Here is a 27,058-nt window from a genome sequence, read left to right as displayed (position 1 = left end):
ACATGATTTGTAGTAATAACCACATGTTCTAATTTAGAATGACTTGCACTAAGACTTAATTCAAATTCACATCATGATTGAAAGTATCCTAATTACCCGAGTCCAAAAAAGTATTTCTGTATGTGCTCAAGATACCACACACACACACACACTCCAAGAAAACCTCTTTGGAGCAACTTCTACTCGATGGAATGCCTCAATGCAAGAGGGGAGGATGCAGGGGTAACCAGGGGAGCCCCTTCCTTTATAAAGGGAGGGCCCTTAGACTAGAAGACAATACTCTAGCTCTCCAGTCTGAGGGAGTTCAGATAACTGCCAATGACTAGTATTCTAGGAATTTGGCAAATATTAAGGAAGCAAAGAAATAACTCAAATTTGGTTTTTAAAAAAAGTTTGATCTAAGTTCATAGTCTTGCAGCAATAGAGGAAATGAAGCAAGACTTAACCCCTTAAATCAAGGTTGAAGCTCTAAAAAGAAAAAAAAAAAAAGGCCTCCAAACTCCCCAGTTTCAACTTCAAAAGTGCATTTATCACTTAATAGCATCTATTTTGTTCATAGAACTCTCCCTTACCTAGACTGATAATAATTTAAACAAGGCAAGAAGAAGAATGTTTGAAAAATAGCACTTTAAAGTTCAAGAAAAAAATAACTATCCCCCAAATTCCCAACCAGATAAATAAATAACTGTACTTACTCTGGAGTTACTTTTGATTTGACTGGAGAAAAAGTATAGTCATCCTTATCTAAACCATCTGAGGGAACGAACTCATCATCTCTGTCGTTTGTCACAGGAGATGATTTGACTTTCAATTCCTCTAAATCATTATTATCATCTTCATCAGCATCATCTTCCTCTTCCGAAAAATCAAAAGTATATTTAGGCCTTTCCGCTAGGGAAAAATAAGAAAAAAAGCACAAGATTTTTATAATAAAAAAGTCAGCATTCAGACTGATTAACTCAATAGTTAATATTAAAGTTATTATTAATATTAGTAATTAATATTAAGCTCAATACATATAAAGTGCTTCCATTTTGTACAAAGCACTTCATGCTTTCAGGCTGGGTTTATACAGATTCAAAATGAAGCAAAAAAGTGCTTCATAAATAGAAAATTAAATTTCAATGTCAGAAATGTCATACTCTAAACCCCTCTCTTTCATACTTTCCTGGAAACTGGAAGGAAATGCTCTAAAAATGTCAGAGTTGAGGGAACCTTGGACATCACTTAGTTCAACATTTTCATTATGAAGCTGAAACAATTAAGGGTGAAGAAAGGGGGTGATATGCCCAGTCCTACAATGGGATAGAGCAGCAGAACTAGGAACAGACTCAATGTCTGAATAATATTCTTTATCCAGTATGTGCTGCAGCTATTTAGTGTCCATAAGATAATGAGAATATTTACTAAGCATTTCTGAGACAGGCCTGAAAATTGTGGCAAAAGTAAATTAAATCATTAGTAACATGAGAATTCAGTGGATCTGGGAGGAAAGACTGGGAGTAACAAAATGTGTAAATTTTAGGAGGAAAAGGTAAAAAGATAATGCAAATAAGAGGTTTTGCTATTTTTGATATGAGTGCAAAATTTTAATTTCCAGGAAACCAATTCTCTACTTTGCCTTTGTTATCCAGACAGGCCAAAGATTCAGTTCAAAACATGTTAATATTACAAGATATTTTCATTTGTCCTTATGTCCTTCGTGCCTATTAGTGGCAGGGATACAATAAGTAATTAATAAATGTTTGTTGGTTCACTTAAATGCAGGTAAGATTCTAAAAATGTTTCTCTAATATACTATAAAATTAAGTATTTTCAAATTACCACAATCATTTAGACTTGGGCAGTATCTACAGAACTGATTTCCAAACAAAAATAGATACAAAAACAACAAATGCAACTACCCCCTCATTAGACTCAAAATGAAGCACAAAAATGAGGCCATTCTAATGGAGAATTAAATTCCAAAATAAGAAATGTCGTATTCTAAATCCCTCTTTCATACTCTCTTGGGAACTGAAAGAAAATACTCTAAAAATGTCAGAGTTGAGGGGAAAAAACAAACAAACTTGGAGATCACTTTATCCAACATTTTCATTATTAAGATGAGGCAACTAAGGGTCAAGAGCAGCAGTGCTAGGGCTTTTCTCTAAACAATAGCACAACTGAGTTAATAAAACTACAACAAACAGCAACAAAATGGAAACTGTATACTAAAAGTTTGTCCATAAAGAAGAGATATGGAGCATCCAGGTGGCACAGTGGATAGAGAACGAGCCCTGAAGTCTGGAGGACCTAAGTTCAAATTCAGCCTCAGACACCTATTAATTGTATAACCCTGGGCAAGTCAATTCACTCTGTTTGCCTCAGTTTTCTGTCAAATGATCTGGAAAAGGAAATAGCAAATACTCCAGTATCTTTACCAATAAAAACCCCAATGGAGTCATGAAGAGTTGGACATGCTTGAAAATGCCTGGATAATAAATAACCACATGCATTTATAAAAAGCAAAACCAATAAAGTAAGCAACGGATTTGTAAACATCTGAAGCCAGAAATTGAGGAATTTTAAAGCAAGAATAGATTTAGAGAACTAGAAAGGTTAGAGCTAGAGAAGCTAGAAAAGAGATTATCAAATCCTACCACCTCATTACATGGATAAGGAAACTAGGGCCTAGAGAGGTTAAGGGCCTTGATTAAATTCCCTCAAGGCCAGCATTTATATATAGATTCTCTGACTTCGGATCCATTAAGAGTTCGCTCCACTAAACCATGCTGCCTCCTTTAAGTTAGACGATGATATGTACTCTTAAATCTAGTTCTGTTTGTCATAGCAATTTGTCCAAAGCTAAAGGGAAGCCAGGTTCCACAAGCTATGAGTATGGAGTACAAGGATATACTAATAAAGATGAAATTCCTGTGATACAGGATAAGAGATATTGAAAAGAGAAAAACTGAGCAAAGAACAATTAGGGATCATAGGTCTGCCAGTATGTTTTACAATGAACATATCACAAAGCTGGTTATCACATGAGCTGTTTCCTCCCTAAAATGTTTTAATTCAGTATTATGGGGAACAGCTCCAATTTCATAATGAATATTTTTAAACTAGGACTCATTTCACAAAAACATACTTTGTAGCCAACTCTTCTAGAAAGCATTTCTTTTAAAAATGAGAGATGCTTATTCCCAAAGACACAGTATTTCCCACTGAAAACTGTAGTCCATTCATTGCTAATTCTGTAATGACCTGCCTTTCCTAAAGTTTATTTCTTACTGTTAACAACTGTAAATTCATTTGAAATTCCCAACTCATTTTCTTCATTTCAGCAGTATTTTTATATATGCAAAAAGAATGAAGTTCTTTGGTTGAAAGAGACAGCCCTTAAGAATCATTATTTGAACATGAACTTGGTAGAAGCAACCTCCTATACAATACAGTGACCATAAAATATCAGCAGTACCAGCAGCTCGTCTAAGCAGAGAGTCTCTTGGAATAATCACAGGTTCAGTTTCTTCCAAGTCACTTTCTGATTTGGATTCATCATCAGACCAAGGGTTTCTTTTCTTCACTTTCTTTGCACCAGATTTATTAGAAGAGAGAGGAGTTTTTCTCACCCTGGTACCTAAAACCAAGTAATTAACATATAACAGTTAAATACTCCAAAGTTATAACAACAATACTCCTTTATATTCTATTTATTTATTATCTATTATATTTATATTACCAATAAGAAAGATTTTTTTTAAAGTTAACATTGAGATCTTTATTCCAACTGCCTTCAACAGAAGCCTTTCTCCACTGCCTCATCTTGGTCTAGAGATGGAGCTGAGTTCTCAAAGGTGTTTTTTTCTCAATAGAAAGCAAGTGTTATTTGATATTAGGAAGCTGTGAAGGCTTTGAGAATTAGAAGAAAAAGTCTGTCTATTTTCCAGAGATGAAAACAAGTAAGTTCTGAGACGATCACCTGAGGACTGGCCACCAGGTGATTATTTCGTTATAGTAATTCAAGAAACAGATCTGTCTCCACTAAGATGTAGAGAGAATTTCAATTTGCATCAATGGACAAATTGGTCCTTAGGTACCAAGGAGGTACCAGATCTCTGGATCCTACTCTTAAAATAAAACATAGTTTAAAAGCAATCTAACTTCTCTTCCCAACATGAGCACTTCCTCTCCCTGTTCTACTTACCAGCTATTGCCCCATCTCTCTCCTCATTTGTAGCTACATCTTCGCTTTTCACTTTCTTTTAACCTCATCATTCCACCAAAACTCTTCTGACTGAAGATCCCTTTGACCTCTGAGCTGCCAGTCCCGATGGCTTACTCTCAATCCACTTTCTCCTTGATTTCTCTCCCACCTCTAATTCTGCTGACTTGATTGTCTCTTCTCTCTAGGTTTTAAGGACACTGTCCCTTCCAGTTTTACTACAAGACTGCTCCCTTTCAGTTTTTTGCTAGATTATCTTCTAGGTCATATCTAACTATAAGAAACCTCCAAGGCTTGGTCCTAAGCTTTCATCTATTCTCTCTATGTACTATATATTCTCTCTTCATTTAGTGATCACATATGCAGCCTAGGATTTAATGACCAGCTCTCTGCTCAAGATTCTTAAATCTACCTATCCTGCCCTAAACTTTCTCTGCTGACCTCCAAACCCATAGCTCCAATTGCCTACTGGACAATTCAAATGGGATATCTACTTGACATCTAAAAGTTAATGTGTTCAAAACGGAATTCATTTTCTTTCTTCCAAAACTACCTGTTCTTCCTAACTTCCCGATTACTCTTATGGAGACCATCCTCTCAGTTTATATCTGATCTGTTGTAACAGCTTGCCACTTTTATCTTCACAATATAATTCGCAGAAGTTGACACCACCTGACAAGGAACTCATTGTCTCCTGTCTGGGCTACTGGCAATGGGATCTTCCCACAATGTAGGTCTGCCCATGCCCCTCCCTTACTTATAAACTTTAGTGGTTCTGGATTGTTTCCAGGGTCAAATACAGAATTTCTTGCTGGGCCCTCAGTCCTTTCCATCACCTTAGATCTGACCCCTCCACCACTTGCTCTATGACCAAGGGACATAGGCCTCTTTTAACACCCCATCCTTTAAGCTCTGACTCTTCCCCATATTGGGAAAGTTATTTTCTCCTCATTTCCACCTCCTGGCTCTCTTCAAGCTCCAGCTAACACTGACCTTTTGGCAGAAGCCCTTCCTCATTTCTCTTAAATCTAATGTTTTCCCCCTGCCAATTATCTTCATTCTCCCACAGCTGGTTCTCCCACTGGCATCTGTGTGTCTTTTGTCTTTGTCCTGACAATCCTTACTATTATGTCTGGGACATACTTGGCACTCGTTTGTTGCTTGGTTGAGGCAATTTTAATGATTTTTATACACAAATAGCTCACCAGGTTCCTTTTTCTCCCTTTTGGGTTTGGGTCCTTTAGGTGCGGGAGTGGATACTGTCAATGAATCTTCTCCTATACCTTCTGCTGGTGTTCCTCCCAATTCATCATCAAATTCTACCTTTACTGTTGTAGGATCAAGATCACCCTAAATAAGAGAAAGGAAATTGCAAAGGATTATTATCACTACCTGCTTTAGCATGTGCTTGTATCTAATGTGTCATCTATAAGAATTACCAGCTGATAGGAAAAGCATCCTAAGACCATATGGACAGGGGGACCACAAGCAGAAGCAGCCATGGCTCACTCTCACCTAGCACTGTAGTAAGTGATTCTGAATATAACAAGTCTCCTTTCTTAAGCAAAAATAAGGCATTTGGCTTTTTCAGCATGAAAAACACTTTCAGGCTGGTAATTATGCCAACTGATTCCAAAGTAAAGTTCTAAATATGTTATGGTTGCACAAGAGATATCATTGAGGAAACGCATGAACAGAACAGATGGATTGTTAGTTCTGTATTGAGAGCAAGGGACAACTGAGAGATAGCCCAATTGCCAATGACCAAAGAATGTCAAATTGTTTGGAGGAAGGTTTCCAAAGCAGATCCTCTATGAAAGATTCATAGAAACACATGGTACTTGAGAAATACCCATGTTGATGAGATTTTGGATTAGCTGATATAAAGTAATACATTTATTGAATATAGTCTTACATTGAAAGTTCTTGATATAATAAAGCAAGTTGATGAAATGTTTGATGTTTTTCCCTTTTAAAAATTTGAATTCAATTGCTTTTGTCTGCATGTGGCCTTTAACTCTATTTGGGTCCCTCTATCTCACTTAGTATTATCAACCAGAACATGAAGCAAAAATTAAAAGAATAGAGATAAAAAACAAAAATGAATATTGTAACCACCACATAATAACTCAATTATTCTTATTTTAATAATACAACAGCAATGACCTCTAACAATATCAGTCAAAGAATTAAAATAAGAAGTGCACATTTTTACCTACCTTCTTTTTCTTTAGCAACTTTTTGCTGGCATCAGCCTTCATGGCAGATGTAATCTGTGGAACAATCCTTCTGCCATGGGGCGAGGGCATGGTCTCTTCCAACTGAAGCTTTTTTATCTTGGGTTTGCCAACTTTACCCTTTATTGCTTTGCCAGCCATTCCAGCCAAAGCATCCTCTCTTTCCTGGGCTTCCACTTTCTAAGAAGTAATCATAAGGTAGTAAAAAAAATTGAAAAACTTCCTTGTAGAAAAACATCACTGTAATTAGTAACAAAATTTTAAAAAAATTTAACCCTTAAAAAAATAATATATAAAATGGTGAAAAGAACATTGGTCAAGAGATCGGATAACCTGGATTCTTAATCCCCCTGTGTGACATAAGGCAAGTTATATCCATTCTGGGTTTTATTTTTCCTATCTGTTAAACAAGAAACCTGGATGGGATGATGCCTAAGATCTTCAAAGTACTTAATTTTATGGTTTTATATCATGGAAAAGATCCTTACATTTTTCAGAAGAAAGTAAAATCTAATCTTGATTTACCAGATTCATAGCAAGTAATCACAAATATGTTTTTAATTACAGTAACATAATATCTATTTTCTCTTATATAAGGAAAAGAAGAAAATATTTAAAACCAAACATTTCACAAATAAAAGGGTTCAAATCTTGTTTCAATTACAAAATGGTCAGAAAAATTATGATAAAATGAAAAGGCATCAGTCTAGCCTAGGATGAAGGAATGATTACTCTTTACATTATTAATCACATTACAAAAGGAGCCTTCCTTATAAAATGAAAATTCTTTTGAAGAGATTATTTTAAAATCTTGGGAAAGGGAGCTCTTTTAGATGTCTGGCAGATTCTTTTTCACAAGTTTAAGGGGAAACAATTTAAAATGTTTCACAGAATAGCCCACATGAGATTTAGATCTGATTACAAATTAGATTCAATGAAATAGTATGACAGTCCTTGAGACTCAATGCAGAACCACTTTTTCAGGCTTACAAATTCTAAAACCAACAACTCTTAGAATAAAAAAATTGATTTGAATGGCAAGAGATTGCTCTGAAATCAAAGGAAAACAAAAAGATTTTTCCTGGGATTCCTATAGGGCAAAGTTAAAAAATAAAAAAATTTTAAAAATAGAAAAAAATAAAATAAAATATTTAAAATAACTATACCCAGGCACATTCAAAGTCTTCATCTCTCATTTTCATAGGAACAAGTCAAATTTAAAGAAAGACTATGGATTATTATTATTATCAGAATTTTTTTTTTCATTTTCTGTTTTTTCAAAGGACTGTTTGTTTTATTCTTTGTGATGTTTTAAAATGTATATTTTCAATGGAAAGGAATTTTTGAATTAACAATTGAAATCAATGGGAAATTTATTTATGAATGTTTCCCAATCTAAAGAATATAATAATCCATAAATATGGTGATAAGATAGCATAAGTGTAAAATGTGTAATCAATGTTTATAAAAACCAAAGTTTTATTTCTGGTTCTTCACTAAGATAGATTATATCATAGCATTCTGATTTGCTAAAACGAATTAAAGTTCTAGAGGTTTCACTACTTTTATAAAACTCTTCAAAAGTTTATGTCTTATTCTAAATTTTAACCTGTTAGGACTTTTATTTAATAAAAAAAGACCTTGAAGAAATTATTGGTTTCTAAAATTTTAGGAGAAAGCTTTACTTACTCTTTTTCTCTCAAGTTTATATGAAATCATGCAAAAATTTAACTGAATTTATGTAATACAACATAAACTCTTATTGTTAGAGAAAGAATTGGCAAACCATTCTAGTATTTTTGCCAAGAAAATCCTAAATGGAGTCAAAAAGAGTCAGATACCACTAACAGAGAAAACAGCAACTTCTACTTTTTCATCTAGAATTCACGTGAAATTATATGGTAAAATATAAACTCTTAGGTAGCAGAGGATTTTTTTCTCATTATTATACTGTGTGTCCCTAGCACTAATAGTGCCTGATATATAGAGTGATTATTAAGTCCTTGTTGATGTATCAATTATCACAGTCAGGTTGACTCAGAAGTCTGGATTCTCTTCATTCTAGATTACATATTTGAGAAAGACATTTTAAGAGAGTAATTAATAGCAATTAAATTTATATGGTTTGTATATTTATCAAAATGGGAATACATTTTATATTCAAGTTTCTTTAAGCTTAATTTTAGCATCTCTTACTAATGTGATCGAGTTTTAAACATCTTTTTTAAAAAAAGGAATTGTACACTCAGCACTGTAAGGCATTTCCAATATGATCTAGTCCAAAACTGACTTTGATTCTTATCCTCTAACTATTCATTCTCAAAATAAATTTCCATGTACACTAAAACATACATCAAGTTCTTCAACAAAAGCTGCTAAATCTTCTTTCCAGAGATCAGAAGGAGATTTTCTTTTAAGGTCATTGAGTTCTCTCCCCTAAAATAAAAATATAACAGGTAACTACAAAGTTTAGTATGGTCTTTTAAAAACTTAACAAAACAATATAAAATGCTATATTTATGAAAACAGGAATACTGATAAGTTTGAAAATATTTACTACACAAAACTCATACTTTTGCATCTCTCTGTTTAATTAGTTCTTCAACTTTTTCTTTAGTAAGACACCACAGAGACATATTTAAGATGTAGTTAAAATCAGGGCCTGAGGTAGTGCCCGAATCAGAGGAACTATCATCACGCTGATTTTGTGTTTCTTCCTCTTCTGCAGCCTGGAAAGAAAAAAAAAGCAAATAACTTTCCATAGTCTCGTCTACATTAGCAGCAATATTTAAAATACTAAACAATCATTCTAATGACTTTATATTCTCCCTAGGGGTAGGAGGAGATAGGGGAAGAATAGTAGCTAAAAGTATATTTTGGAATACTTTTAAAGTGTTTCCTAATAAAATACTAAACTTTGTTTATAAAGAGATTCAATCTTAAGAAGAATATTGCAATTTATTGAGGAAGTTGATATAGAAAGTCAAACTATTAAGCTATGAAGAAAAGTAATCTAATGACTGACAGTTGAGCCTCAATGTAACCCAATTAACTGTAGACCCCCCCCTGAAAGTTGTAAGATTTTCATATTGACAAGTGAATGTGTAATTTCAAATTTAAAAAAAATTGAGTAGTGCATTATAAAATGGAAAGTGCTTTGCAATAATATTTATAATAACTATACTCAAGTACATTCTCTACCTAATATAGAAATCTTATTAATCATCTGATAATTTAGAAACAAGAGAAAGTTCATAGTAAAGGAGTGAGAATCAGATTAATGAACTAGCAGAATAAGAATTAGTAAAGTTATGCTGTTTTTATTTATAAAATGATTTTTACATAGGATTATCTCCAAAAAAAGACCTTGATAATTACTTATCAGATAGCAAATACTTTTTTATGTGTAACAAATTAATTACTGCTTAGTTTAATTTCTGTTGCCATTCTATGAATAAGAACAGCCAGCAAATTGTCATTTTAAATATAGAAGGGTAATCTAATTTACAAATATATTACTTCATCACAAAAGTATATTTATTAATCAAGTGCTAAGAAAAATAAGAACGATTATGTGGCTTAATCTATTATTGCTGTTATTTTGATAAATGGGAATTATCCACCAATAATCCTTTATTATTAATAATTATTCAGCAATTCTGAGGGCTTTTTAAATACTGCAAAAAACATAATGTGAATTTATATTTTGATTGAAAGTCACTACTGAAATTGATTTTGCAATGTGAAACCAAATCAGGTTTGGATATATATTGTTAAAACTTTTTGGACTGAGTTCTATTGATTCACAAAGCACATTTTATGAAATATTTAAATAAATGTATAATTACCAGCAATACCAACAATGTAATTTATTTTTTAGGAATCTGTTCTTAAGTAATAATTTTGTTAGTATGGGTGGATGCCTTCTGGAAAAACTAAAATTAGGAACAAAAAGCAATTCCTTCTACTATCCCAAATCGCACAGGTTACATGCAATTGAAATGAACCCAACATTAAATTGTGCCCATTAAAGGTACTGCGTGTGGCACTATCAGCTGGACATTCTTGTGATTAGATCCCCTTTTGTCCTTTGCACTAAGAAATCAAATTCAGTATTTCACTGATATATTATTTCCCTGATCTCCTTTGAATCAATCATTAAAAGGTTGTATGTTGTAATACAACAAATCAGTGTCACTCAGGGGTCAGGGAAGAGGAGAAGAGAGAGCATGAGCAAAGAGAGAGGAGAGCAAGACTGAGAAAATGAGAGGGTAAAAATCCAAATGAGCACAATCACAGGAAAACAGATTGCTTCGCTCATTGCAATTCACTTGGGATTTTCTCTACTCTGGCCATTCTTTTTCTAACTTTTATATAATCTGTTCATCTGTATTTTTAACCACTACCTTATGCAATTCATTTAAAATTTGCTTACTCTAAGGAATCCTACTGACTACACATTGGGGGAAAAAAAAGTTATATAATATAGATAAAAACAAATTGTATAATTTGATAAAAGTTGTAAAGACATTATGATTGAGAACTTTTGGGAACAAGGAAAATTTAAATTGTCAAAATTAAAATTTTCAAATCCACAGATATATATGATGCTAAAATTAGATTGCTGGTTCTGTACACACACATAGGAACTACCAAATATTCCTAAGTCTAGTTATTTATATCACCTCACTTTTTCATATTTGTGTTCTCAATCATAATGTTTTCCTAATATTTTTAGAGAGCATAACAGGGTTATGTTCAACCTTTCAATATTCCATTTATTGAATGGTTATTACATATTTTTGTGATCTGGAATACATAGCTCAGTTAGTAGCCTTTTAATCTGAGATCCCAAAGGTCAAGTGTCCCTGAAGAAAATCCTTTACAGAAACAAGCTCAGGGCTGAGCACACAATAGGGATTCAGTACAAATTTGGCTACTCCTAATGAGCTTAGCACATGTGGTGTTCCCAATGTGAACCAGGACCAGACCAAGTGAGTGGTGGCTGGATGCCATATCATGGCTATGTAGCAAATACAGTGTAAAAGATTGAGTGCTACCAGCCCAACTCTCTGACAACAAACATGCACCTCACAAAACCACCACCACCACAACTGACACCCTGATTGGCAGGCTCAGGAAAAAGGCCAAGGAGACTGAGCTACCTTCTCACACCTGGAGTGATTGCTCCAGGTCATGGCTGAGTCACACTGGCAAAGGGCTTTGGGGTGGGTGTGCACTGCAAATCCCTGTGCTGTATCTGTTCTGGGGATAAACAGAAGACTTAGTCTCCAGAAAGCACAATTCAGCACCTTTAGCAGCACTAAAGGGATATAATATTTAGGGTTGGAGTTGGGGTTTCCATTGGTTTGTTTAAGGAGTTATTTTTAAAAGCTTCTCTGAATGTCTTTTTCTTCAAATGATTACCTTTTCTTGTGCTTCTTTCCAGGCTTTCACTGGGTCAGATTCATAACCTCTCTGGACTAACATTTGAATCAAATCTCTCTTTGACCTATTCTCTATGTGAGGGAAAAATAAAATTAGGATCAAGAAAAGAGATTCATTTTGTATTTGTTTATATTCTACTGATCAAAATGTCTTCTATTAATAAAGTTTTTTCCACTTTAACTAACGTTCCAATTTTTTAAAGTTTCATCTTACCTATAGTAATTTTCCCTTGTATCTTCTCTAGAATGAAGCGAGCTTGATTGTTTAGCTTGGTGGATTCTGCCCCCAACATTCCCACAAGCCACTCCTTACGTAAACTATAATAATTTAACCTTAAATCAAAGAACTCCTTCAGAATATCTTGTACAGTCTCATACTTCTTCAGACATCCCATATGGTCAAACAGCACCTATTCAAAATAAAGTTTTTTTTTAAATAAATTAATATCACATTCCCATAATAGCTTGCATATTTCCTTAAATTTCAACTGTTATATTTGTCATCCTGAACTCAACTTATATGAACAATGCTCAATCCTGAAATCCATTAAAAGAACAAGATTTTGAAAAACATTTCTTTAAATATTTCCATAGAAACCATATGAAAAATCTGATAAGTTTGGATAAACAAAAACATTACAGCATTTTTTTAAACTAAGAACATTTTCCAAAAATTTCTATTACAATCTGCAGAGAAATTTTTCTCTCAGCCTAAAAATCTCCATATTGTTTTTCTATCCAAAAACTTTTTTTTTCTGAAGTTTGAAAAAAAAAATTCTCATTTAAAAATTAAGACATGTGCCAAATTCCAATATATTTCTTGCCTTTCCATGGAATTTTTTGAACTCCATGTTATGTTCATATTTGGCCCAATATATTTCTTCCTCTCTATCTTCAACTCCACCATCAGCCTTTCTTGCCCAAGGATGACAAAACTACTTAATATACCCAAGGTCAGAGATGTTAAGTTGGAAAGAACCTTCCAAGGCTATCTAGTCCAGCTCCAAGGCCATTTAGTCCAGCTCCATATTTCAGAGGGAGAAATGAACACCTACAGAGGCCAAATGTTTTCTCTAAAGTCAGAGGCAATAAGCATACCAGGTGAGGTTTCAACTCGAATTTTCTATCTCCTGTTCCCAGTTATCAGGGATTCAGCTGAACAAATAAGGATCCCTATAGCATAACCCTAGAACATGACTTTTTAAAAAATTCATTCTTCATTAGTCTCATTGGCATTTTTTCCTCTTCCTTTTTCATTCTTTCTTTAAAGGAATTAAGGAGGAATACATTGGGAAATAAAGGTGATATAAAATGAGATTATAACAATACATTTTTAAGAAAAGCCATAAAAAAAGAAAATCAATATTTTACAGCAGATGTTTACATGATATTGCTTTTTTGTCATAAAAGTAGATAAAAGAAAAGTTTCAATTATTTGAGGTTGCTGATTGTTTGGATTCTGAAAAATTCAGAGTGTACTGCATACTTCAATTGACTTTAGGTGGCCCCTGGGAACAGTTTAGAAAAAAGGCTAGTCAAGGTCTCTAACAGCAAGGTTTCCCAGGCTGAAGCAAAACCAGAAATTGGATGCAAAGAACAAAAAAGGAAAAGTTCAAGAGTAGCAGGAGCCACATGTCAAGGTCCTTTGCCTCATTTCTAATATTGTTTCTGAATTCAAAGGTAAAAGTATGGAAATACTAACAACTAGAGCAAAAAGAATAAGGAGAACATCTGGTGTGTGTATGTGACATGTGAATTCATCTGTTTTACAAATTTGTATATATATATTTCTTAAAGCATGCTAGAGATATGTAAAGTGACTGGACAACGTAATTAAATACTCTTCCAATTATTTCATATATATCTTTACAGAGAAGATGGAGACCTTTGTACAAATTAAATCAATGACTTCCTTTTCTAGGAATTTTTGGTTGCTTTTCTTAGATGCGTGTATAATATATTAAATATGAAATAAATATATAATTCCCTCAATGTAAATTAGATATATTAGATACACACATTTGTATTTAAACTGTTATACAAGCATGCATATATACATGCATTACACATATGTATACTATATATATGAATGCTGTCATAATGTTACTATTATAAACACACATATAAATCAGTGAGCCAGTCTAGTAGAGTGGATAGAGAAGTACACTGGAGTCAAGAAGATCTGGCCTCAAGTCCAGCCTCTGGTATACCCTGGCTCCATAGCTTGTAAGTCACTGAATCTCTCTTGCCAAAAGCAACTCTAAGAGTTGTTAACCTGGCATCTATAAACTACGAGGGGGAAGGTCATTTGGGTCAGTGAAAATAAAGGTTTTTTTGGACTAACCCTTTAAGTAAAATTGGGAGCCCTAGGTTCTTCCAAACTATTAAAGGAGTTTATGATCCAAAAAGAGGCTAAGAACTCTTGCTCTGTGACTATCTACAAAGCAGATACACATCATAGGCCTTCCTAGAGTGGATTGGTAGTACAGTAGATAGAATTCTGGGCCCAAAGTTAAGAAGACCTAAATTCAAATCCAGCCTCAGATATTTATTAGCTGTGTGACGTTGGACAAGTAATTTAACTTGCCTAATGGTTTCCTCCAATGTAAAATGGGAATGGTAATAATAATGTCTACCTCACAGGGTCAAATGAGAGAATATTTGTAAAAATGCTTAGCACAGTACCTGACACACAGTAGACACTATATAACTGCTTTCTCTCCTTAAACTCTTTAGTTATTGTAGTCTATATACCTATACGAATGACATTTATATTTTTCAAGGATATTTCTTAAGGGTTGAATAGTTTTCCTTATAAAAATCAGAAAATATTTTCACTTAAATTATACAAGATATCATATCTCAAAAATTCTTCCTATATAATCATATATTTCCTAATAATAGTCAATTAATAGCTACAAATAATTTGAAGACAAACAAATTTAGACTTTTACATAGCCAGTCCCAGTAAAATCAATACTCTGATACCACAAAAGAGTTTAGTAAATGTAATGTAAGTTACCATAGAATTACAAGTGAGAGTAGTCTGAAGTTTAAAGACTTTATGCAACCCAGCAGCTTCAGCTTGCACAAGTTTTTCTTCTGTCATCTTCACCACAAATTTCACAGTTGTATCTGTATGATATTCTTTATAATCAGAAATTAATGCTGGTGTTTTGTCTGTTCCATTCAGCATAGGTTCTAAAACCTGTTCTTTGTATACCTGTGAGAATGCAAAAATAAAGTTGGCAATTTACTGGTTACCAAAGAAAACCTCATCTCAGCTTTAAAATTTGGTGGGGTTTCCATATAAAAATCTTAATAACTATTTTCATACCCCAATTTTCATTAAAAACTAATGTGTTTGGAGCAGGTAGGTGACACAGCAGATAGAATACCAGCCCTGAAGTCAGGAAGACCTGAGTTCAAATTTGACCTCAGACACTTGACACTTCCTAGTATGATTCTGAGCAAGTCAGCAAAAATTGCCTCAGCAAAAAACAAACAAAATTAATATGTTTAAATATTTTTAAAATGTTAATAGTACTGTGATTAAACAATTGTCCCTTGCTAATGTATTGGCTAAGGAATTAACAAGTCTCTTGTGCCATAAGACTTTGAATAGTCAGGAAAACTTTTGAAAATATTTATCTGCTTCTCACATCAACCCTTTTCTGCCCAATCACTAAAAATGACCTTCTCAGGAAAGAAATTATTCAAGTCATAATTTACAAGACTTTCCTCCATTCCCAGAACAGGAAAGCTACAGAGCACATGGAAAAATCCTTGGCATTTACTTCACACAGCTAATTTCCTCCCTTATTTTAAATAAGTAACGACTTCAGTAGCCATATTTTTTAAGCCAAAAAAACAATAAAAATCTACTTCATTGCCAAATAAAAATAAAAGCATTATTATTTTACTTCAGCTTTCTAAGTTATTGAGGAGAGAAACTGAACTATGAACATAACATAAACTGTCTATGAACTTTCAAGTTGGAAATAGGAAAAAACTCTATGTTCTCAATTAGATGGCAAATACATGGTAGGAGAAGAGGAGGAAGCAGGGAGAGAAAGAAGACTAGAGAAGAGAAAAGAGGGGACAGCGAGGGGGAGGGAAAAGGGAAAGGGGGAGGGAAAGGGAAAGGACATAAAATACCCATAGACATACATTTTGAATATCATTTAACCCAACTAAAATGTACTTTCAATACAAGGAAATCCACATTCTACTCCAGAAATTTTAAAGTATTTATTAATAGTAAATTCCAAGTTTAAGAAATTGCTTAAAAAAAAAAAAGAAATTGCTTAAAACTCCCAAATCATGGTCATGCATTTATACTAACCTGTGTCCATGTTCTAACTGGAAGCTCTGTGATCTCTACTGTATTTCTATCCACTACAAATATTTCACCACTAACAGCATACTGGTTCTGGCCAATTTCTTGGATTGTTCCTTTAAAATTTTTGTAGTTTGGAAGCTGTAAACACAAGTGAAAAGACTTAGAGAATAAAGAGAAACCAGACTTTTCTTCCATGTTCTAAATCTATATTTTCAAATGCTCAGTGGAATTCAATGCAAACTTTATTAATATTATTAGAAGTTCAACATAACTAAGGTTGAACTCTTCTTTCCCACTCCCTCTGCCAGCTAGGATCAGATTCCTGGTGCCCACTTACCCATTTCTTTTAATGGTATCACCATTCTTCTCATTGTACAGACTCAGAATGTGGGTTACCTTTGAACTGTTCCCCCATTACTAGTTAGACACCAAGTTTGTATCAAGTCTTCTGAAATCTCTCTCTAACTTTCCCTTTTATTCTGTTCTCTAAACCACTTCTTAGTTCACACATGAGCTATCTTATACCCAGAGCAAAAAGAACTTTCTTCTAATCTATCTTCACTCTGATCTTTCTCCCACCTCTCCACCCATAATGATGTTCATCCTTTCAGAACAAGAGCCATACTTCCCACTCGGAATATAATGCTAGATGGGTCCTCTCACTTAGATTTAATCTCTTTCCTCTTTCAAAGGAGAGATTAATAAAATTGAAAGCAATATTATTGAACTAATAAATAATACTAATGGCTGGTTTTGTGAAAAAAACCAACAAAGAGATCAACCTTTGGTTAATTTAATTATTTTTTTTTTTTTAAAGAAGAAACCAGGGGCAGCTAGGTGAAGTAGTGGATAGAACACCAGTCCTGAAGTTAGGAAGACCTGAGTTCAAATTTAGCCTCAGACACTTCCTAGCTGTGTGATTCTGGTCAAGTCACTTAACCCCAACTGACTCATCAAAAATAAAATAAAAAATAAAAAAGAAGAAACCAAATTAACAGTATCAAAAATGAAAAGGGTGAATTTCCAAAAACAAAGAGGAAATTAAAGCAACAATTAAGAGCCATTTTCCCCAACTTCATGCTAATAAATCTGACAATTTAAGTGAAATGGATGAATATACAAAAATATAAATTGCTCAGATTAACAGAAAAGGAAATACAATATTTAAATAACATCATATTAGGAAAAAAGTAATTGAACAAGCCATCAATGAACTCCCTAAGAAAAAAATTTCCAGGACCAGATGGTTTTACAAGTGAATTATACCAAACATTTAAAGAACAATTAATTCCAATACTACATAAACTATTTTGGAAAGTACCAAATTCTGTTTTATTACACAAACATGGTACTCAAACCAGAAAGAACTAAAAGAGAAAAAGAAAATTATAGACCAGTTTCCCTAATGAATGTTGATGCAACATTTTTAAAATAAAATATTATCAAAAAATAAATTAAGAAATTACATCAATTAATCACCACAACACTACACTATGACCAGGTGGGGTTTATATCAGGAATACAGGGCTAGATCAATATTAGAAAAACTAGTTCTATAATTGACGTCAATTACAAAACTAACTGTTCTACTTTTTCCAAAGTAATTATATAAGTGTTTTAAACCAGAAGAAATATAGTCAAACAAATGTTAACTTATTACCATGGGATGAGGGTCCAAGCCATCCAACATCCTTCTGACATTGTTCACAATCTCTCTAGCATCATAGTTGGGAAGCTTACAGGCCCATCCAGTACCAATGCCCTCAGCACCATTTATTAAAACCATGGGAATTATGGGCATATACCATTCAGGCTCTACACGCTGGTTATCATCATAAAGGAACTTAAGCAGGTTGTCATCCACAGAAGGGAAAAGCAGCCTTGATAAGGTGCTAAGAATAAGCAGAAAATAGAATATCTGTTAAGATTCTGATAACAAAAAATATTAATAGGTGCACACTTCACATTTTAATTATACATTTAGCTTTTTTCAGGAGTTTATTAGTATAAAAATTTTACATAATTGCCTGTAGCTCTTATTGTTTATATTCAATTATACAAGAGTAAAATTAAAATAAAATAATAAAACACTAAATTTTTTCATTTCCAAATACATATTTTCACTCAGATAAAAGGTTAAAATAATAGAATTCTATTTTGTCTACTTAATATTGAAAGAGACAACTCCATGGTCCTTTCCAACTTCAAACCTACTAACTCTAAAAACTTAATGATCCTTCATTTGAAAACAGTGACTAATCTATGGGATTTATCTAAACAGAAATAATAATATACGTCCTCAATATGTAATCACCATAGTATGCCTCAACCTATTGTAAGAATACATTATAGAATAAAGAAAAGAAAAATTTAAATTCTTTAAAACTGATTTCACAAGAACACATAAAAATGGAAAACAAGACTTGTCCATTCTTTTGGCTCAATTTAGGGGATGTAACTAACCTATGATTATTTGTTATCAAATAATATACTATACACAGACAGAGTGCACAAGTCTCTACTTTAGTTCAATACTTCAATAATTCCTAGATGTGGAGCTTTCTCAGTCCACCTAATACATATGGCAGCCCCTCTTTGAGGTGGCAGAGTCATTGGGAATTATTAGTCAGAAAAATCAATCATTACGAGACCACCCAGTGATGAGCCTCTCCATACTTAGCTTGGTTGGTTCTCAGATGACAGAAGGCCCATTGCTAAGGATTGCTGACCACTTAGTAAGACCTGCCAGAGTTTGACCCCCATCAATATAGCCCCATCATGAGTATCCATGCTTACCTTTCTTCCATGATGGGGCATCAGAGTACAAGTAAGACACTTAAGTAGAGACACAACTTCAAACAACAATAAAGTAAGGAAAACACATCATGCAAAAGTTTAATATTTTAGTTGATTTCAGCAATTCTCAAAATATCTTTTATTCTACTGGGATTTAAGAAGTTACCTTAACATTGTAAAAATATAACGAGGGCTTGCAGCATCTTTCCCACCATGAAGCCTAGTTCCAAACTGACCAATAGGTTGAAGCAAATTAATATTGTTACTTCCAACAAAGTTCTGGGCCAAATTGACTATAGTCATCATTAGAGCTTGCTAGAAAACAGAAACACAGAAAACACAAGATTATTAATCTAAATTTCAAGTGATACTTTCCCTAAGATGGGTAACAACTATCTTGAAATTTCTATGATTTATTATTTTATTAAATCCATAACTCTCATTATTTTAAACAAAGAATTTTTGACTGTATTTTTCCCCATGTATATCTGTAAGTAATATGTATATTTGAAATGATAGAATGACAATGCTTCCAATTTTCTTAAGACTTACTTCTCCATGATGATAAGCAGACATCTCAGCAACTGATCCAGCCAATTGAGCAACTTTGACTTCCCGTTTATCATTTCTCTTAAAACAGGTAAACAAAACTTTTCGTTGACCTGGTTTAAAGCCTATTTAAAAAGAAAATAAAACAATTCTTAAATGACTAAAAGTGATGGTTTTAATGCATTTTAATACCAACAATTTTCTACTCATTCAGAAAAAAGAAGACAAATGTGGTTTTATTTTGAATAAATATAATATGGACAAAAATAAGCAAATTATCTTCAATTTGAGAACCTGTGCCATAAATATAAGACCCATATATCAAGCTTATGTTAATATATTTACTTTATTAATTCTATGCCCTTTTCCCCTTTATTCTAAAAGCAAAGTACCAATCATAAAGAATTTTTTTCTAGTGATATGGGCTTATCCACTAATGCCAGAAATCTTTTTGTGGCCTTCTAGATATAAAGATGAACAACATGCTAGTTTCTCCTGGGTTCTAAACAAAACAATAACACAGAGTAGTAAAAGTCATCCTAAATTTCTTTTGCCTCTAAAGGAGGAAAACCATTATGTGTCCATCACTGTGAGGGAATGTAATGTAATATATGGTCCTTTCTTTTTAAAAAAATGCAATTTCCTTTGAAAATCAACTTTTGAAACCTTTGAAGTATATAAAATATAAAGAATATAAGTTTGGAAAAGAGATGAGTATCACTTGGATAATCAGAAAAGCAAATTATTTGTGAACAGGTAGTAAGAACTGGATTATCTGAACTCATCTAGTAAACTTTCTATATACATAAATGTTAATAACTTAAAAAGAAGAACCACAGATGGTGTCAGTTCCCTTTTTGACACCATGATTTAGCTTAAGGCCTTGCCTTTAGATTACAAGTCCTCCATGTCATCAGAACTAGAGTCACAGGCACTAGGTCTTGTACCTTGAGGACACCTCCACAACCCAGTTAAGAACTAAAGACTAAAATAAAAAGACTTCTCGTTGTCAAAACATCATTGACAGGGAAAGTCACCAAAACAAGCCCTTTGAGTTTCTTTCATCTCTTATGCTCAAAAAAGAATTGACACACTCCTGAGAGTATGAGCACCAGACAAAAGGTAAAATGCTATATATCCCAAGGGACAAGGAATTCTAACCTTTTGTTCTTCCATTCTTAGGAATAAAGATGGTCTAGATGTCTAATGAAATCCCTTTTAGCCCTCCTACTGCCAGCACTTTTGTTATTTTAAATGTGCAATTCTAAACATATTTCCACAGTTATCATACTACACAAGAAAAATCAGATCAAAAGAGAAAAAAATGAAAAACAAAAAGCAAGCAAACAAACAATAACAAAAAAGGTGACCATACTATGGTGTGTTCCACATTCAGTCCCCATAGTCCTCCTTCTGGATGCAGATGGCTCTATCATAAGACCATTAGAACTACCAGCACTTTCTAATATTTTATCCCTACTCACCACAGTTATAACCTTCTCATGTCCCATTCTAGCTCTGCCTACCCTTTGTTCCACTGTGCCTCCCAGAAGCCTCCTATTCAACTGTTAACCAACTTCCCTTTTATTACTGAGACTTCTTCCTCTTATGCTCCATTCTATTTTTTGGCACTCACTAAGGTCTGACTCTCCTCCTCAGACAGTGTGCCTGTGACCATCCTTTCTGACAATGGTTATATCTACTTACATATTCCTCACTGTTCCCTACTGTCTCTTCTAGATCTTCCCCTACCTATAACTTCCCTTACTCAGAACCTTCTTTTCCATAAGATTTATGCTATCCAATCCAAATCATGAGGCCAGTTATGTACAGGCCCTACATTCATCAAAGAGTTCAATACCTGGCTTAAATTATTTCTCTCCATCCAAAGATTGTCTTTATACTTCAATGTACACTTTGATGGTACCTCCAATTTTCTGGCTCCTCAGACTTCAATCCCCTCAACTCCATGACCTACTCTTTTATTAACCTCAGCCACATATAGGGATATGGTCACATTCTTAATCCTGTCATTACCATCTATTTCCATGATCAAGAATTCTGAAATTCTTTTATTTAAAATCATCTATCACTCTGTTTCTCATTATGACTTTACTTTTACCAAATCTACTGTCCATCTTCATTATAACTTCAAATTTACCCCTGGTACTCTGCTGAAGAGAAGAAAGTGAGAAAATAAAATATGGTGAAAGCTTGGGAGAATATTCAACTGTGGAGAAGTGCTGCTAACACTTTTGCTCCTATTTATAGGCCAGCTCCAGGAGAAGATTGAAAAAAATCTCCCATAATGAGTTGCCTGGATCTGCTACAAATTTGTTACAAATGTCAGTCAGACCCTCTTTGTTACAAGGCAATCTTTTGATAACTAGTACTCCAGTTCTCTATCATATTCCCCACAACAGACACACATCTCTATTTTCTCATTCCCTCTCATCTCCTCCTACCTATTATGCCCACAACCATCCATACCCCACACACCTTTCTCATCCTCTTTTCCAATCTGCTGTTTCCTTCCCTGATGCAGTTCTACCTCACTTTGAAAAACATCATTCAAAGCCACCACTGTTTCATCCTATATCTCTCTGGCCTTTCATACTCAAACATGGTCTATGGTAACCATCTACACTCTTCTCTCACTTCTTTGAAATGACTTTTACAATTACCAAATTCAGTGATCCTTAATCTCTCTTGTGACCACCACCCCCTCTTCCTGGATGTTCTCTTCTCTGGATTTCCATAACAACTCCTACCTGTCTGAATGGTCCTCCTCACTTTCCATTGCTAGTTCTCTGCTTTCATTTGTTTTAAGTAACCTCTCAACCAAGATGATTTCCCAGAAGTTCTCTCCCCTGAATTCTGGTCTGCAATACCAACTACCAAGGCGATATTTTAAACCTCCTCATAAGCACCTCAAACTCACATATAAAAGAAAAAAGCTTTTTCTCTTTCTCTGGAAATCCATCCCTTTTCCATATTTCTGAAAGGATATCACCATGCTCCCAGTGTTGCAGGTATATGATCTCAAAAATCATTCAATTTCCTCCTCTCCTTCATCCTACATCAAATCTTGTCACTGCTCTTTATACATCTCTTGCAGCTGACTTCTTTTCTCCAGTCACAGCCAGCATCCTGGTTCACTCCACCTTGTGTCTCATTTAAGATTATTGCAGGAGTTTCCCTAATTGGTCTTAACTATCTCCCCTCTCCATTCTATCCCCACAATCCTGAAAAGACCTAAACCAAAAGAACATGATTGTTCATGGCAAATCCCTTCTCCAGCATCTCCAGTGACTTTTTGTTATCTCCAAGATCAAATACAAGCTCCTCTTTGGGGCATTCAAGCCCTTCACAATGTAAGTCAACCTTACCCTTATTCTAGATTTCTCCCCTTTAGATATACTTTTTGGTCCAGCCTATTTGACCTTATTTTGACTTTAACTATCAGAAATGTCACCTTCCCTCTCCAGGGCAGTTTATGCACCCCCCCCCCTTCCCCAGACCTAGTGTATTCCCACTCTTTAAGTTCCAATTTCTGGAATTCCTACTTTCCTTCAAAACTCCACTCAAATGGCATCCCTTACACAAGGCCTTTCCTGACCAACCCCCTTTAATTGTAGGTGCCTCTCCCTTGAAACTAATTTATATTTAGTAAAATATATTTTTCATATATTTATATATGTATGCATTATTTCCCCCGATTGGGTGCAAACTCCCTGAGGGCAGGAAAAGTTTCATTTTCATGGCTGGCACATAATAATTATTTAATAAATATTTGTTAATTGATTAAACAATATTTTTTAAATAAATAAGAAACTTACCATCAACAAGAGAAGGTATAGATCTTTCATTGTCAGAGTTTGAGAAAAGAATCAACTCCTTGTTGATAAAATCATTATAAGTCAAATGCTTTGTGGCTGTACCATATAAAAATTGCTAAGAGAAAAGGTACATAATAGTGTCGTCATTATTATTGCATTCATTTTGATTCTTACTTCCCCCTCAACAGACCATCATTTCACAACTAACCTCTGGCAGACCATGTAATCTTCGCTGTCTTCTATCTTCCATGAAATTTGTTAACCATTCTTTACGGTCATCAATCTTCTTCTTACTGAATGCCTGAAATATGAGATCATTAAAGATGTTATTTAAGTAAAATTGAGATTTCATCTGCCAAAACTAAATTCTAGTAATGATAAAAACCCTAACTAAAATTCCTTAGTAGGAATTTCTTTTTTTGTTTGTTTGCAGGGAATTCCATTTCTACTATAATGCATCTTATACTGCTAAGTTAGTTTTAATATCCAAGAGGGCTTTTGTGATAAAATATCAAGCAATTTATGATGCCTCTACAATACATAGCCTGAAAGTTACTAGACCTTGAGTTGGAATTGTTTTTTAGGTAATATGTCAAGCAATAGGAAGCCAGAAGGGGGGGAAGAAATAAAGGGCAAGAGCTTAATGTCATACTAGAGTAATAGCTGCATCATCTTCAGGACCAGCATATCTAAACAAAATCCGATGCCTTTCCATGTCAGCAAAATATTCCTTTGCTTCTTTAGCTGTGCTGGTACCCAACCCTACATAATGAGAGAAAAAAAATCCATAATATAATATGTTCTGAAGCATAAGGAAAATCTTCTTCAAAAGTTTTCTACTAAAGAATATTAGAAACTGCTTAGAACATCCACATGAAAAACAGTAGCAGTGTCCTGTAACTTAAAAGACTCAAAAAACAAACCTTTGTAGTATTTTATCTTCCAGGCCTTCTGGTTTTCTATATGTTTCTTCCACTCATCAAACTCAGGTATACTATAGAAGGAAAGCTCCTGCTTATTTTTGCTTGCCTTAAAGATAACAACAAATATATTCAGTTTGTCTGTTGTGCTTTGAAACTGCACTATTTTTAAAAAGTTTTTAATGTAAACTGTACCTTTACAATGGGAGTGATGAACTCTTCAAGAAAACCATGTTTCAAAAGTGAAGGCCAATTATGATGAATGAAGTTTATAAGTAAGCCCTTTATGTGAGAGCCATCTTGATCCTAAATATTATGAAAGTTAAGAAAAAATATAAAAATTTTAGAAAAGAAAAGTTTTACCAGGTGGTACAAGCTAGGCCTGGAATTAGAAGGCCTGATTTCAAATCCCATTTCAAAAACCTACTAGCTATATGACCGTGAGGAAGTAATCTGTTTGTTTCTCTGTAGACAACTGTAGAATGGTGATTAATAATAGCACCTACCTTGCAGAATTGTTGTAAGAATCAAGTAAGACAAAGGCAGTGCCTGGTACATAATAGGTATTATATAAATGCTAGTTATCATTATTATTACTACTTTAACAGAATATATTACATAACAAAATATGATAGGAAAAATAAGATATTTTTTGAAGTTTGGCATAAAACAATTCTTCCATGATATGAACAAGGAAATAGCCATGAAACAAAGCTCCCATAAAAGAACTGAAAGAACTAAGTTGCTGACTGGACCTGTGCTTTCATTAGCATAGTAAGCACCCAATGAAATCATGAATCCTAATGACAACAAAAATATATATTAGCATAACCTAATATTTTGAGTTTCATTTTAATTTACAAATGAAAACCAACCCATAAGGATTCAAAATATGATGAAATACCAGTCATGACTTTTTATTAAGAAAGATAATTGTCTTGTCTCTGGAAAACAAGAATTTTCTAGTTCATGATCTTCCTTCCCAATGAGAATGCTACTTTTACCTACAAGTCAGTGAATCCCTTCTATCATGACTGGAAACAATCCTAGAGAGAAATCATGTGGTGCATTAGGGACTCACCACAAATTTTCAATTTCTCTCCCATTCTTCTTATATTGATATCTGTAAATGTTCTGTTGTCTCTCAATTGTAATCCTTCTGGGGAGGAGGTTTCTTTTCTGTAAATACTTTTCTTTGCGAGCAGGTTTCTTGGGAGGCTTCTGGAGCCTCCAGCCAGAGTAAAGGTAAAAATCTCGAATTCCCTTCTTCCTGAATCCTGGCTCCTTTTATCCTCCCAGAGAATGGGCTTGTGGGTATTCCAAAGATGTAAACTCCTTTAAAGGTGCAAACTCCTTTTCAGAAGTCTAAAAGTATACTCCTTTAAAGGTGTGAACTCTGAGCTAGAGAATTGTTAAGTACCAACTTAGCACCTAGTAAGAACCTAACAGATACCACTGAAAGCTGCTTAGTATTAGTTTGTTCTTTTATTAACTTAAGCTCCATATATAAATATTCAATGAAACATAAAGCAAATTAAAATTCATATTTATATAATGTCTTAAGATTTACAAAGCACTTTTCTCTTAACAACTCTTTGAGATGGGTAGATAGATGCAAATATCATTCCCATTTTTCCGAGAAGGAAGCTGAGATTTAGAGATATCATAACTTGACCCAGTCACACAAGCTTAAAAGAGTTCAGAACTGAGGCTGGAATGCAGGGCTCCTGACTTCAATTTCTGTGGGTTTTTTGATGGCAACACAGTCCCTTATACTTGTTCTAAGGGGTTATTGGAAGGGACAGATTGGGGGAAAGGAGGGCAAAAAGAAAGAAAATAAGAGTTGGTCTATCAGCCAACAAGCATTTATTATGCACCTATGATTTACCAAGTCCTGCAGATTCAAAGAAAGACAAAAATGGAGCACCTGCTCTAAGAAAGGCCAAAATCTAATGGAGGTAAAGCACAAGACACTGTGTCCACAGAAAGTGTCTCATAGGAGCACAAAGTCAGAAGGAAGCTACTAGGAACTAGAGGAACAGAAGAGTCTGACTACAGAAAGTACAATTTGGGTTAAGTCAAGAAATGAAGGGGAGGGGTGAATAATAAGTCAGAGTCCAGTGATGGAATGTCCTGGGTCAAGAACAGCCAGGAAGCCAATGACAACCCATCCTAAATCATGAGGAGACCGGGATGAAATCTTGAAGAGCCTTCAACAACCCAAAGAGAAGGCACTAGTGGACACCTGGACTCCAACTGTGGAATGAGTGTGGGCTGGAATACAGAGAGGACTGAGAGGACTCCTGAGAAGCTGGTGCCACAGTCTGGGCATGAGACCAGAGAGCTGTCATAAGGAGGCGGCTGTCTGAGTGTAGAGAAGGGGAAACTGCCAGGACAGGAGAGACGCAAGGGCAAAAGAGGCTGACCAGGTCACTGATGCTGCTGGGGAGAGCAGGGTAACTCTGGGAAGGAGACTCTTCACACTAACAAGAAGCTTGCAGGAAAAGGGAGGGTCTTGGTAAAAAGAGAATGAATCCTATTTTAGACATGTTGAGATTGAGGTGCCTGTAAGATATCCAGTTTGAAATAATCGAAAGATAGTCAGTTATGTGAGGCTGTAGATCAGAGAGAAATGGGGGGAAAAGGAAAGGAGAGATGTGTACACATAAGAATCAGGTTCTTTGAAATGCTCCTTAACCCGTGCAGGCTGATGAGATT

At 34.3% G+C, this 27,058-nt stretch overlaps 1 protein-coding gene across 1 annotated transcript in view; it reads right to left on the bottom strand.

The window, feature by feature from the left end:
* The window catches only part of TOP2B (DNA topoisomerase II beta), a 77,791-nt gene that overhangs the window by 8,699 nt on the left and 42,034 nt on the right, over window positions 1-27,058 (bottom strand). The window contains exons 15-32 of the mRNA XM_074269523.1: window positions 24,536-24,646; window positions 24,344-24,449; window positions 24,073-24,182; window positions 23,629-23,721; window positions 23,421-23,535; window positions 19,585-19,706; window positions 19,199-19,347; window positions 17,897-18,128; window positions 16,240-16,374; window positions 14,917-15,117; window positions 12,109-12,304; window positions 11,875-11,966; window positions 9,021-9,176; window positions 8,800-8,883; window positions 6,430-6,627; window positions 5,416-5,560; window positions 3,464-3,625; window positions 696-891 (exon numbers count right to left, since the gene is read on the bottom strand). Coding sequence (XP_074125624.1) covers window positions 696-891; window positions 3,464-3,625; window positions 5,416-5,560; window positions 6,430-6,627; window positions 8,800-8,883; window positions 9,021-9,176; window positions 11,875-11,966; window positions 12,109-12,304; window positions 14,917-15,117; window positions 16,240-16,374; window positions 17,897-18,128; window positions 19,199-19,347; window positions 19,585-19,706; window positions 23,421-23,535; window positions 23,629-23,721; window positions 24,073-24,182; window positions 24,344-24,449; window positions 24,536-24,646 — 2,603 coding nt within the window. The remainder of the gene's footprint in view (window positions 1-695; window positions 892-3,463; window positions 3,626-5,415; window positions 5,561-6,429; window positions 6,628-8,799; window positions 8,884-9,020; window positions 9,177-11,874; window positions 11,967-12,108; window positions 12,305-14,916; window positions 15,118-16,239; window positions 16,375-17,896; window positions 18,129-19,198; window positions 19,348-19,584; window positions 19,707-23,420; window positions 23,536-23,628; window positions 23,722-24,072; window positions 24,183-24,343; window positions 24,450-24,535; window positions 24,647-27,058) is intronic.

The sequence above is a fragment of the Sminthopsis crassicaudata genome, chromosome 5 (genome assembly GCF_048593235.1).
Source record: "Sminthopsis crassicaudata isolate SCR6 chromosome 5, ASM4859323v1, whole genome shotgun sequence".
Classification (NCBI taxonomy): domain Eukaryota; kingdom Metazoa; phylum Chordata; class Mammalia; order Dasyuromorphia; family Dasyuridae; genus Sminthopsis; species Sminthopsis crassicaudata.
The sequence above is the reverse complement of the archived record's forward strand: the minus strand, read 5'-3'. Positions and strand labels throughout refer to the sequence as shown.